Source organism: Ascidiella aspersa, chromosome 4 (genome assembly GCF_963924565.1).
Source record: "Ascidiella aspersa chromosome 4, kaAscAspe10.2, whole genome shotgun sequence".
Lineage (NCBI taxonomy): Eukaryota > Metazoa > Chordata > Ascidiacea > Phlebobranchia > Ascidiidae > Ascidiella > Ascidiella aspersa.
In genome coordinates, this window is record NC_139450.1 from 17,728,341 (window position 1) to 17,742,738 (window position 14,398).

General features: G+C 39.7%; 2 protein-coding genes across 3 annotated transcripts in view; one reads left to right on the top strand and one right to left on the bottom strand.

The window, feature by feature from the left end:
• The window catches only part of LOC146148479 (dynein axonemal heavy chain 6-like), a 66,232-nt gene that overhangs the window by 48,274 nt on the left and 3,560 nt on the right, over positions 1–14,398 (bottom strand). For both annotated transcript variants that reach the window (XM_083387851.1, XM_083387849.1), the window contains exons 5-10: positions 3,979–4,176; positions 3,592–3,736; positions 3,315–3,511; positions 2,685–2,802; positions 2,100–2,200; positions 387–516 (exon numbers count right to left, since the gene is read on the bottom strand). In XM_083387851.1, the coding sequence (XP_083243977.1) occupies positions 387–516; positions 2,100–2,200; positions 2,685–2,802; positions 3,315–3,511; positions 3,592–3,736; positions 3,979–4,176 (889 nt within the window). The remainder of the gene's footprint in view (positions 1–386; positions 517–2,099; positions 2,201–2,684; positions 2,803–3,314; positions 3,512–3,591; positions 3,737–3,978; positions 4,177–14,398) is intronic.
• LOC146148481 (uncharacterized) lies at positions 6,711–10,620 on the top strand. The gene is given in 2 exon segments (XM_083387295.1): positions 6,711–7,441; positions 7,444–10,620. Coding segments are annotated over 2 exon segments (3,771 nt in total). The 3' UTR covers positions 10,484–10,620.

The window sequence follows — 14,398 nt, forward strand, 5'->3', positions numbered from 1 at the left end:
TTTGCGGCCCTGAAAACAATCATAACTATAGTAATATAACACATCTGTGTACAGAAATAAAGCAGGGATGAATGAACAGTGTTGTTTTTTGTCCCATATACAAAGCATAGCAGCAACGACTTATGTTTTCACAATCATCTCTAACAATGCCAAAACTTTTCTTTCCAACCCTAATTGTCAAAACCACAATCGAACATTTGAAACGCCTAAATGCTATACTTAATGAAAAATCTTGCAGTGTATTATATAGGGTAACAATCCTGGTTTGTCCGTTTCTTTAAACTTTAAAAAATACAAGAAGCTTTATAAGAAATAATGACGGCAGCTATAATGACGGCAGCTACACTATTCACACATATAAGTACAACTCTTAAATTATCACCTACCTTATTCCAGTTTTGAATGGCTTCCTCCGTTGGAGTTTGATGTAGTTGTTCGGTAAGATAGTTGAGCAGGGTTGACACAGAGTTAACAGCTAGAACGTGCATCGTGTTCACAATCAGGTAATCTGCCAACCTAAAATAGTGCAGTTGAGCGATGTTACAAGAGGGTGTTAAACAAAAACAAGAATGTTGCATTGCGAAGAGAAGATAAATGAAAGAGTGGAAATGTTCGGGTGTTTGTGTGTCACCGACACAAAATAAATTTTAAATATAGTAAAAACCGAATGTTATGCCTTTTTGCGTCGCGTTACTGGTATAACCTGAAAGAAAAATGGTCGCGTTACAACAGAATTCTTTTTGCAGTTTAAATTAAAACAACACTTTATATAGTTACATAAACAGTTGCTATCACGCACAATATTATTAAAACATAGCTCATCTGGTACCTATTAAGCTGGTAAAAAAATAATAATTAATTGCCAGACTAATTTTTGATTAATAAATTTAAGCGATTTAAATAAATCTACAAACTAAAGTCATGCGCCCTAAGTGTATCTTTATAATTTTTTTACAGGTCATCTCGTTTGTAAAAAAAACTATATTAAGCGTTATCATTAGGGCCCGCAAAGTCAATAAAGTTAAAAAATTTTAAGGACCTCGTCTGTCCACGAATGAAAGAATAAAGTTGTTTTCAGCACCTATAGGGGACTGTTTTTAAAAAGTTTTTAGGTTAAAATAAAGTTAAAATTTACAATAAAGTCAAAATTGTCAAATTATGGCTTTTTGCAAAGTTTTTGTGTTTTTTGAGAGTAATTTTTGTAAAAATCGTCGTGGAAGCATTGTAAATCAGGAACTGCGACACAATTAAACCATATTAACCCATAAAAGCAGGCAAAATGTCACAATGCCCACTTAGATCAGCGATAACTTTTATCGCAAATTGTCCATTTTTTTATTTATTGTTACGTATTTAAATAATTGTTATAACACTTCATCTACACAAACGTGGTCATTTCGAGTATCAACAATTTGGATTTTAGAAATAGCCTACTGACATTCTGTAATACAAAAATGCCTAAGCAAGCTAAATCTATCGCCAAAAAACCCGATGCACTTTTTATAATCCATAAAACACCTTGATTTTGCGACAAAATATTACGTTTGAGTCTGAAATCGACAAAATATTATTTTTGGGTAACTGGCATCAATTCAAGGAAGAACTGTGGCCTCTACAAACAAGCTATTTCGTTAGGTTAAAATAAAGTTAAAATTTGATAAAAATAAAGTTTAATTTTTTTTTTTAGGTTAAAATAAAAATGGCCCTAGTTATCATGTTATTGGCTTAATAGAAAAACCAATATTTTGATAATTTTGCAAACAGTTTCAATGCAAAAGAGTGAAACCCTTCTCGTTTAGCCTCAAAATATTTTTACGCAATACTATTAAAAACGACAACACTACAAGAAAGTCTTTCAGAATTAGGTTAAAATGTATACGCTTGTTCAATGACCAATGACCACGCATGATTGTAAATTTTAATTCTTATCTTTATGAGCTAAATATGCAATTTAATGAATCAAAATATTTTTTTGTTCAATTGTAAATCTGATTGATTTTTGAGCAAAACATTTTTTACCGGGCTCAACAGTTTTACATAAATTAATAAAGCATATGAATTATACTGAAAAATAAATCTTAAAAAACCGAACCATTTACCTGATAAAGCTAGTTAATCTTCTGCAATGAGATCTCTTGTTCGCCTGTTCGGTGTAAGTCATTTTTTCAGGGGCGTCTCCAAACATCTCTTCCATTTGAGACTGAGGCAACATATTTCAAGTTAAATTGGTATAAAATATTTTTTAACGTGAGATTGGAAATTTCAAAACACAGCCTAAAAGGTACTAAATGTTGTACAAATCTTTAAAAAGCAAACCGTGTAAAATGCAATAATTTGGAAATAAGTCCTGGCATTGCTTACATGTACTATTTACCGTAAAACAACTGAAAAATTAACGTATACATTCTTTTTAATTAAGATTTTCAATGGGTTGAGAGGCCGAAAAAGTCCCTCAAATGTCTCGAACGATTTCTCAAAATATAGCTGTAACTACAGCAATAGGTATTTTTAAATAGTTAGATAAAATAGAAAACTTCTTAGCGGTCACCTAAGCCTAACCTGACCATGCAAACAATTTACAACAAAATTAAATTTTAGAATAAGTTGACGTCGCTTTATCGAGTCAGAAGTTACGACATGGCAAGACGATTTTCAGAATAAAGCGCTAACGCAAAAAACTTCACCTGTATTAGAAGGGACGAACCAGCAGTACCTGGGGCACCATCTTCGTACCCCCCTCCTGGACTCTCAGCGTCGTAAAAGTAGTCATCAGGGGTAAAGCCGGCTTCCAGTAAAGCAGTTCTGCATTGTAATTTATATTGACTTTTCAGCAATCATATTTATCGAAACGCTTTTGGAAATCTAACTAATATTTTTAAGTAATAAGTACAAATTAATTTGTCTGAAAAAAAATCCTATTTATACCTCTGAGCAAAAAGCAAATTGGTTTGGTTATGAGGTTCCAGGTCCAAAATATTCTGAACTACACGCAATCATTGTGTATTATTTTTTGACTTGTCACAAAAAGTCAAAGTTTTGTCAAAATCGTTTACGAAATGCCAAAAAATCGTTACATAATAATTAACAAAAAACTGTCAAAAGCTTTTTGAAGTTTAGTTTAAACTTTTACTAAACTTTTCCAAATAGGGCAAAATTTTGTCAAAAAAAAAAAAATATATATATATTAGGTCAAAATATATATATTAGGTCAATTTAGGTCAAAAGTAATATATTTTTAGGTCAAAAGGTTAGAAATAATCGCCTTAATTATAACGTAAACCGTTAAGAATAAAAGCAACCGAACATTTTCTGACCTGCAAGCACTTCGCACCACCTCCTTAACAAGGTCCCTAAACTCAGCCAGTCTTCCCTGAACTTCCTGCAGTTGCACGAATTGTGCGTCCCTGAACTGTGCGAGGCGGTAGGTGTAGCCTTTCTCAATGCGACACAAGCCCATGTCACTAATACGGTAGCACATCTCGCGTACGTTTAACAGAGCCGGGCGCAACGACTGTGGACAAAAATGTTATATATTGGAAAATATCGGCAATGTTTAATAAACAAATGTGGCCCGAACAAATAAAAACAAACCGGATTTAGCAAGAATAGATTTTCTTGCAGTGCCTTTCTACACTTTTCTTTCTTGTGATGCCTCACATTTTCTCTCCACACCGCGAAGGCCTTCCATTTACGAAAGAGTTTGAAAACCCGGATGTTTACTAGCTGACAGTAATATCTGCAAGAACAAGAGGATCTTTACTTAACTGAAGCAAAGTTTAAACAAATTGTGAAACTACTTGTAGTGTATAACAAAGTTGCAAAACCAACATTAAATGTTTTGACAGAAAACCTGGAGGCACATTTTCAGCAAATTTTTACGTGCAACGCTCACGAACGATTTCCTGGTTTACATAAAACATGTTCATTTGTACATTTACATGTTTACCAAAAAATGTAATTGCATTGAAGAACAAACACCTGTATTCTTGTTCCCATCGATCAAGGTCAGTAAATTCTGTTTCACCATACAGAACTCTTGTAACCCCCTGTTGACTGACGGTTGAGTAATCATCAGGAATAATATTTTCGTGGGTAACAATGCGTAGGTTGTAGGGAGAGTACTCATTGGAAGAGTGATCAACCCTCGGGGTCATGTACAGAAATCCGATTCGTTTGCTAAAACGTTTTGCAAAAATAAAACAATTCAATGTGTTCAAAAAAAATAATAAGCAGATTGCATGTAGTATGGTAAGAAGCTGTAGCCTAAATAAAAACATATGTGTAGATAAAAACGGAGGGATAATATTAATCTTGATGCGTACAACAACTTTAAATTAGTTCATAATGCAGGAATATGATGTCTACACATTTCGTTTTATGTTTCAGGCGCCTGTAGCGAAACATGCGCTGGACTTTATCAAATTTCCCGATATCGATAGTAAACGTATTCGCCACGAAAGCCGTAGCTTAACATAAACCAGTGCTTGTAGGTCGCAACCTAAGCATGGATCTCAGAGCCTTTGAAACTAGGTCGTGACTGGATTCTCGTTATGACACTAAAATGAAATGTTTGTATATGTGTTCTACTTTATACGATACGCGAAAAGTCTCGAAACTTATTTTTTTAAATTAAAAGTGTGCAAAACTAATAATGGCGCTGGCGCTGTACGGATGTTTTTAAAGTTTAATCCCGAAGTATTGGAATCCAAGTCTGTCGTTCATATGGGTAATTTGAACTGATAAAGTAATTTTAAAACGTATCGTTGAGAGTCAATTTTGCAACAAAATCGCATCTACGATTAAAGGAGATCATTCAATAGATCTCACAAGTACAATAAATGCATTTTTGTATTATATTTAGGGTTTACAGTTATTTTAGTAACGGTCAAGAAAATGCGGTGCTTTTAGAAACGTATTGGCAGTAAGTGATGTTGCCTAATCAGCTAAGACAGAGGTCTCCAACTGTGTGTGATTTTAATTTTCCCTTTTTGTATTAATATTGCAGGCGTGCAGAAAGGCTAAGCAAGCGAGACTGAAATGTGCATTATCCATTAACTAAAAAGTATGGCATTTACCTATCACCTTGACGTTTAGTTGGTGTGTTGTTTACTTATAATTGTATAGTTTGTATTAAGTGTGCCGCGAATTTGTTTTCAATTTTGTCACGGGCTAAAACAGTTTAAGAACAACCGGCCTGCCATTTATTTGTGCAAGAAGTTAAGTCATTTGTTATAGATTAATCACTGTCACAAATTAGAATCTAACCATGTAACTTTTCCTTGTGCGTTAAACTTTGTTATGTTGTTTACAATTTGCCTTTGTGTTACGTCATAATGCCCCAAAAGTGGCGTGATGTTTACCGGTTAAAACTGGTCATTCTAGGGCAAGGGTCTCAAACACGCGGCCCGCGAGAACATTTTGTGCGGCCCGTGTAAAAATTTTGGATTTCCAAGTATTTAACAATATTTAAGTGCCACATATCTTTTTTCATCAGATTTAAAAGTTAAAATTCACTCTAAAATTGCTTCAAAAAACTGAAACTATACTTACCAAACTTCACTGTCATATCACTTTCAAACGCTACCATTTATGCGGTAAAAGATCTACTATTACGTCACATTGCCTATTCAACTCTGTACAGTTGTTCATTGTCGAGTTGTAGGCTTTGATTGTTCTAGCCTAGTATTGAAATAAATTTCTATAGCTTAAAAAGCTAAATTACACTTGTCTTTTGCTTCAAAAATGAGAAAAATCATAGACGAAGGAAAAGTTTTTTAAGATAAGTGGGAGGAGTTATATTTTGTCACCGCGGTCAGAGGTACTAGTTATTGCCTTATTAGCCGGCAGAAGATCTCTGTTATGAAGAAGTATAACAAGGGTTTGCACTTTGAAACAATGCACCGCGATAAATAATATGCTTACCAGGGCAAAGTAAAAAAATATAAAGTTAAACCAGCACTTTGCAAACAAAGAAGTTTCTTTGCCAATATTAGGCAGTCCACATCTGCAGGCAACTCTAAGATTTGTTTCTGCTGACAATTTGAAGCCCAATATCGATATCCCTGTCCTTGATAAACGCTGCCAGTAAAGTAGCCAGAACAAATAACTATAGCCTAAAATCAGCCTACACGTGTTTATATTTTATTGTGTTCTTATTTATTGTAAATTGCGGCCCTTGGGCATTTTACACGTCCTCATTTGGCCCTCAGAGCAATTTGAGTTTGAGACCCTTGTTCTAGGGTAACACTAATTTACGGAATGATGAATGAATGAACTCTCGGAATGAAATGAACGAAGCTGTAGGAACAGAATGAACTGTCGGAATAGAATGAACTGTCGGAATGGAATGAATGACGCTGCAGGAGCAGAATGAACTCTCGGAATGAAATGAACGAAGCTGTAGGAACAGAATGAACTGTCGGAATAGAATGAACTGTCGGAATGGAATGAATGACGCTGCAGGAGCAGAATGAACTCTCGGAATGAAATGAACGAAGCTGTAGGAACAGAATGAACTGTCGGAATAGAATGAACTGTCGGAATGGAATGAATGACGCTGCAGGAGCAGAATGAAATGAACGAAGCTGTAGGAATAGAATGAACTGTCGGAATGGAATGAATGACGCTGCAGGAGCAGAATGAACTGTCGGAATGAAATGAACGAAGTTCTCTTCAGATTTTTCAGCACCAACAGACGAAGATTGTTAGCCATGGAAAAGTTAGCAGAAGCTGGTAAACTCATGGGCCTAACTGGCGAAAATTTACTTAAGTGGGTGAACGAACAGCAAGCGATTGAGCGCGAGGAACGGAAAGAGAAACGTGACTTAGAGGCTGAGGCTAAACGAAATGAGGAACTAAAAATGGCTGAAGCCAACAAGATAGAGGAACTGAGAATTGCTGAAGCCAACAGGCTAGAAGAAAAGAAAATAGCTGAAGCTCAGGCGGAGCGTGAATTTCAACTAGAAATGAAAATATTGGAGTTACAACTAGCCGAAGCAAACAACGCTAAGGATGTAGCAGCAGTAAGTAAGGCTAAAGCTCCAAAGTTACCACCGTTCGTTGACGGAAAAGATGAATTGGACAGCTACTTACTGAGGTATGAAAGATTTGCTGCTAGTAGTAATTGGGACAAACGCGAGTGGGCCACATCTCTTAGTGCTTTGTTATCAGGTAGAGCGCTAGACGTGTATTCTCGATTGTCAGATATTGAAGCAATTGATTATAATGTGCTAAAGCAGGCATTGTTAAATAGATATGACCTCACAGAGGAGGGTTATCGCTCAAAATTCCGTTCTGCGAAACCTCAGTCGGATGAAAGCTCTACGCAATTCATCGTGCGCTTACAAAATTACCTGCAAAAATGGGTTGAAATGTCTGGTTTCTCTACGGAATGGAAGGAAGTTCGCGATTTGTTTACAAAAGAACAGTTTATAAAATCGGGCACAGTGGTTTTGTTACGTTGTTGGACTCGAGTACGGTTAAGGCAGACGTGGCTCGAATTCACATCGATTCGCCATACTTTAAAGGAGATGTGGACGCGTTGTGCTTGCCAGACGCCTTGCACGATTTGATAATAGGAAACGTACCGGGTGCCAGGGACCCTGACGATCCCTATCCAATGTGGAACGAAGGTTGTGTCGCAAAGACTCGTTCACAGAAAGCACAGCGGGAACGCAAACCATCAAAAGTGCCAAGTTGTGAAGAGTGGTCTGTTATTGATAAGGCCGGGTTCGAGGCCGCACAAAACGACGACACAACTTTGCAAGCCTTGAAAGAAATGGATGAAGAAAGGGTCAAAGGTGAACAGGTTACTGTGTTTGGAATGGATGAAGAGTTACTGTATAGGAATTATCAGCACCCAAAAGTTAATGGTGGAAGGTGGATCCGGCAGCTGGTTGTACCAAGTAGCTTGCGCCGGAAAATAATGGAGCTCGCTCACGACGCCATGATGGGAGGACACATGGGCATTAAAAAGACGGCTGATAAAATCCTTTCCGATTTCTATTGGCCCGGTCTCAAGGATGACGTCAAGCGGTTTTGTAGGTCGTGTGACATATGCCAACGGACAGTGAGCAAAGGTAACGTTCCGAGGGTGCCGATGGAAAAGATGCCCCTGATTGATGTACCTTTCAAACGTGTGGCAGTTGATTTGATTGGTCCAATCTACCCAGCGAGTGAGGACGGTCACCGCTATATACTTACTCTAGTGGACTATGCGACTCGCTATCCAGAAGCGGTTTCATTGAAAGCGATCACAACCGAAGCGGCGGCGGAAGCTTTAGTTGATATGTACAGTCGCCTCGGAATACCCGATGAGATTTTAAGCGACTTGGGAACTCAGTTCGTATCGGACTGCATGAAGGAGGTGGAAAGACTGTTAAGAATACGTCATTTGACAACGACTCCGTATCACCCGATGTGTAACGGGCTGGTGGAAAAGTTTAATGGAACATTGAAGAGAATGCTTAGGCGCCTGTACTGCGACCAACCTAAGCAGTGGCATCGATACATAAACGCGCTGTTATTTGCTTACCGTGAGGTGCCGCAAGAATCTACAGGTTTTGCGCCGTTTGAATTGCTGTATGGGAGAACTGTCCGTGGACCCATGTCTATTCTGAAGGAATTGTGGACGAACGCGTCAACGGAACCCAATGTGCGAAGCAGTTACAGGTATGTTTTTGACTTAAAGCAGCGTATGGAGGACACACTGAAAATTGCTCAGACGGAGCTGGAAAAATCACACGAGCGGTATAAAAAGTATTTTGACAAAAAATCAAAGTTCAGAAGTTTGGAAGAAGGCGATAAGGCTCTCGTTTTGTTGCCGACGGATAACAACAAACTGCTTATGCAGTGGAAGGGTCCATTTGTTGTGCAAAAGAGGACCGGACTTAGCGACTACGTGCTGGATGTTGGGGGAAAAGGGAAGACGTTTCACATTAATTTGTTGAAGCAATATATCGCGCGAATTGACGACCCAACTGATAAGCCGAAAAATGTTGATGCGTGTTCGGCGACCCTGACGGATGAAGTAGAAAATGATGACGATTTACTGGAGCTGTGTTCATTTTCCGAGAAAGGGACTCTGAACGACGTGAGTTACGGCAAAAACTTGACGGACACTCAGGTATCAGAGGCAGCTGCACTGGCTAAGAATTATAGCAGTGTGTTTAGCCACGTACCTGGCAACATTAACTTCGTTCAACACGAAGTAAAGTTAACGGATGAACGACCAGTTCGTTCCAAGCCTTACGCCGTCCCATACAAGTTACGCGACAGTTTAAAGAAGGACATGGACGAAATGCTACGGTTGGGCATAATTAGGCGATCCGATTCAGCATATGCCTCTCCAGTGGTAGTTGTAGCGAAGAAAGATGGGACTAACAGAATTTGTATAGACTATCGGAAGTTAAACAAAGTGACAATATTTGACCCAGAGCCGATGACGACAGTAACGGATGGTTTTCAAAAACTTGGAGGTAATCGCTTCTTTACAAAAATCGATTTGACGAAGGGTTACTGGCAGGTTCCTGTTGCAAAGGATGATATAAAAAAGACCGCGTTTGTGACCACCGAAGGAAGTTTTGAGTTTCTTAAAATGCCGTTCGGTATGATGAACTCCAGTGCCACATTTGTTCGGGCTATGAGGATTTTGCTGCAAGGACTTAATAACGTGGAAAGTTATATTGATGACATTATCGTCCACTCTACGACGTGGGAGGAGTACATGACTGTTCTAGACACCTTATTTCAGCGACTTCGTGACGCAGGTGTTACAATTAAGCCATCGAAGTGCGTGGTTGGTACAGATAACGTCGATTTTCCGGGGCACAGCATTAACCAGGGCGTTATCGGACTCCAGAATGACAATGTCCAAAAGATTAAAATGGCGCAAAGACCATCAACTAAGAAAGAAGTTAGATCGTTTCTCGGGCTTACCGGATACTACCGGGATTTTATACCACAGTATGCAGCGGTTGCTTCTCCATTGACCGACCTGACAAAGAAGGGTCAACCGAATGTGGTGAACTGGGGAGGTGCGCAGGAGGCCGCATTCCGTTCACTGAAGGGCAGTCTTTTAAACGACCCTATACTTCATTTGCCTGACATCACTAAACCATTTGTGTTGCGCACTGATGCGTCCGACAACGGACTAGGTGCTGTGCTGATGCAAGAACACGATGGGAAGTGTTTTCCAGTTAGCTATGCTAGCAAGAAGTTGAACCACGCTGAGAAGAACTACTCCACCATCGAGAAGGAGTGTCTTGCCATTGTTTGGGCAATACGGAAGTTCAGAATATACCTGTATGGTGCTGGCTTTGTCCTTCAGACAGACCACCAACCATTGGTGTATTTGGAAAGCGCGAAATTTGCAAATGATCGCGTTATGAGATGGGCAATGTTCCTGCAAAATTATCGTATTAAATACGAGTGTATTAAGGGTGTGGATAACGTTGGCGCAGACTTTATGAGTCGCCTACGCTGAATGCTGTAACTGTGTATTATATATCGTGCGTGATGTGCTTTGTTGTTTTCGTTTCGCAGTGTTTTTCGTTGTGTTCTAATTTGTTAACTGTTGACAGAAATTTGGATAATTTCTCTTGAATTGGGGGTGATGTCACAAATTAGAATCTAACCATGTAACTTTTCCTTGTGCGTTAAACTTTGTTGTTGTTTACAATTTGCCTTTGTGTTACGTCATAATGCCCCCAAAGTGGCGTGATGTTACCGGTTAAAACTGGTCATTCTACATTAAACGTGGCTGTGAAAACATATGTTTTTGAGTGCTTCAGAAATCTAACTGCAGGGTAACACTTCTGGGTATTCAGACTGGAAAAAACGTCGAAGTATTTCTCTAAATAACGCGCACAACATTTGTGTTCGTGACAATCACAAAAATACAAGTGCAGTTAAGTAATCTGACCTGACGACAACTTTACAAGTGTAAAAAAAACACCGGGTGTATTTCGAAAGACTTACCAAAATGAATATACCTGTAAAGGTTTTTTAATGCAAGCAAAGCAAAGATGAAAACATTAAACCCGCATATCTTAGATCAGGCCTGGGCAACATGCGGCCCGCCAAGCAATTTAATTCGGCCTGTGGCTTATTTTCAATAAAATGCATAGCCTAAGCGAAAACCAGGACGAGTTTGACAGATCTTGTCAAGACCCCGCCAAGTTCGATTTTTAGCCTGTTCTAAATGCTAAAACGGAAAATCTTTTCGCGCTTCGCGCGAATCTCTTCTGTGTTGCTCGTATGTTCCACGCGATTTTTGGCAACTACGCAGACAGATAACGTCCTCTGCTCAGTGGCACTCTCTTCAACGAAAGTTTAACAAACTTAGCCTAATATTTAAAATATATGTAAATATTAGGCTAAGTTTGTTAAACTTTGTAACACATTATCATGTTTTAATATTTTATTGGTTTGTTGATGGCTGCGCTCTGATTTTATTTATTTATTTGTACTCTTACAGGAACTGATGATGCCACTTTGGCGAAATATATTTTCCTTTAAACAAAACGTCTGATCCTGTTTTTACTCATGTTTTTAACTATGAGTTTTACTTGTTTATATCAAGCAATATACATTTTTAGTCGGTGCTCAATGCTTCACGTACCATCTAAATCTAAATTAAAGTTTGCATTTTCAAACAAACATAGTCGCAAATTTTTAGCGCTTCGCGCGACGTTTCGTGACCTTTTTTAAATCCGACTTAAATTGCACATGTTCGCACAACTCTAAACGTAATAACAAATTGTATGATTATTTGTTTTACACCGTCAGAGTATGACGTAATATTGAATGTATTTTAGATCCTATATTTGACCCGGCCCGCGACAGTATTTTAAGTTTCTCATGCGGCCCGCGGCTAAAAATAATTGCCTACCCCTGTCTTAGATGGTAGAACAAAGGTCCCGGGATTGCTTATTTCATTAGACCACTGGTCGGCAACCGCCGGTCCGCGGACCAGCACCGGAGGAGTACGTTACCGGTCCGTATCAGGATTGCCAGATTAAACTTTTGATTTAAACCCAAATCGTACTTAAAATGCCAAAAAACTAAGAAATCAATCAAAAGCAATTAAATGTAGTCTTACAAACACAATAACTTTCGATTAAACATACTCCGTGGTTGATTGGTATGATAAAACATCTCAATTAGTGTTAAGCACTCGTGAGGTTCAAAACAAACCATGGTGTGTGTCACAAATTTAATTATTGTAGCCCTTTGAAGCATAACTAATGTGTTAGGCCACGGGAACTGCCCTCCGGGTCGGCTACCCGTCGCCACGGTTTCCCCTCAGGAATAGGACATTGTGTGAATTTCGCAGCCTCCCTTTTCTCAGCGCTGTGTGATATCTTTGTTTCGATTTCGTTTGCTATTGCGTGGTGTCGTTTTGATATTATTCGTCGGGTGGATACCGAGAGAATCGGACGCATTTTGAGCACAGTTTGCAATCTCGTTGGTTAGAGACAAGCTGTAGCCTTATGCGAGCACTTGGTGTGCATGGTTATTTGCCGTATACTGATTATCGTTCTGTCCAATAAACGTCTTGCTCGAGAAAGTAAAGTCATTCCTATCCTTAGCAGCTACTTTGTGGATCGTGTCCCGATCTAGTGTGCGACAATTAGGTGCTCGTCCTGGATTTAAACAAGGTTTGACTTAGAGACCTCTTCAAGACGTGGTAGAAATGGACCAGATAATCGAGGCAGGAAAGAGCATGGGACTCACAGGTGATGACCTGGTGAAGTTCGTGCAGCAGGCCGCAGAACGCGAAGAACGTCGCTTGGATCGCGAAGCAGCGGAAAGGCGAGCCGAAGAAAGGCGGGCCAGAGAAGAGGCAGCCGCCGAAGAATGGCTGGCCAAAGAAGAGGCAGCCGCCGAAGAATGGCGGGCCAAAGAAGCTGAGAAAGTCAGAAAAGCAGCGGCAGCCGCTGAAGAATGGCGGGCCAAAGAAGCTGAGAAAGTCAGAAAAGCAGCGGCAGAATAGCGGGCCAGAGAAGCTCGGAGAGAAAACGAGTTTCGGTTAGAAATGAATCGGTTGGAAGGTGAAATAGCTCAACTTCAGCATCGGAGCCCAGTCCTATTAAAGATGGTCGAAATCAAGAAAAAAGAAAATAGGCCGGATACTTCCGATGATAGTCAAGAGAAGACTACGAAACAAAAGTGGCGAGATCGACAAGTCAAAGTGGACAAGCAAGCAGAAGCGTTTGAAGAGATGCCTACCACACGAATATGTGACACAAAGATGCAATACACAGACGCTTTGCATCCGTCGCTTGTCGCGAAAAATGCGATGAACAGTAAAGAAATTGCCGCGCCTGGCAAGGGCAGTTTGGGAAGCTTGGTTGACGGAAAAGTGACCGGGAAGAGTTCTACTGAGGAAGGTCAGTTGTACGACGAGGCTTTGGAAACGTCAAACGAAAAGTGTTCTGAAGACGTTCAGTTGTACAACGAGGCTTTGGAAGCGGAAAACGAAAGGCGTTGTGATGACGCCCAGTTGTACAGCGAGGCTTTGGAAACGTCAAACGAAAGGCGTTGTAATGACGCCCAGTTGTACAACGAGGCTTTGGAAGCGGAAAACGAAAGGCGTTGTGATGACGCCCAGTTGTACAGCGAGGCTTTGGAAGCGGAAAACGAAAGGCGTTGTGATGACGCCCAGTTGTACAACGAGGCTTTAGAAGCGACAAACGAACGATGGGTTGAAGACGTTCAGTCGGGCTTCGAATCATTGGAAGCAGCCGACAATTCGAAGGTATTGGAGTGCGTAGAAGCAGATGATGTTCGAAAAGCAGGAAACGGAGTCACACTTTGCATCTTTTACTCTGAGGATGACGTGGAGCTGGAGTTCTTGTGCATTGCGGATGGTCTACGGGCGCTTTCGAAGGTGGTTCAGGTTGAAAGAAAGGTCATTACGCCGAACAACCTCAACAGGATGTTTGACATTTCACCGGTTGCCAAATATGTGCGGCCCTCACCGGACAGAGACAAAATTGAGCGGCGCGCGTTAAAACGGGTCATGGCGATGACCCGAGTTGTTTAAAGTTAAACGACTGTAAATGTGAATGCGATGTTTTCTCGTTTGTTGGTTTTCATTTCGTGATCTTTAAAATTTGTGCTTTGAAATGTATGTATTATGAGATAGCTTTAAAGAGAGGTAAATTTCGTCTCATGTATGCGAATTTGCTAGTATATTTGTCTTGATTTTGCTGGTTTTCTTAGATTTGTGTCTGGCTAAAAAGGTAAACATTGCAAAGTCGTCTTAAGTTGGGGTAAAGTGTGGACTGTAGTTTGTTTAATTTTTGCTGAAAATTTGTGTTGTAACTTTATTGTGTGCCATCGTGAAGTTAACTTGGGTTAAAGTGTGTATTGCACTTTATTTTTGCTTCGCTTT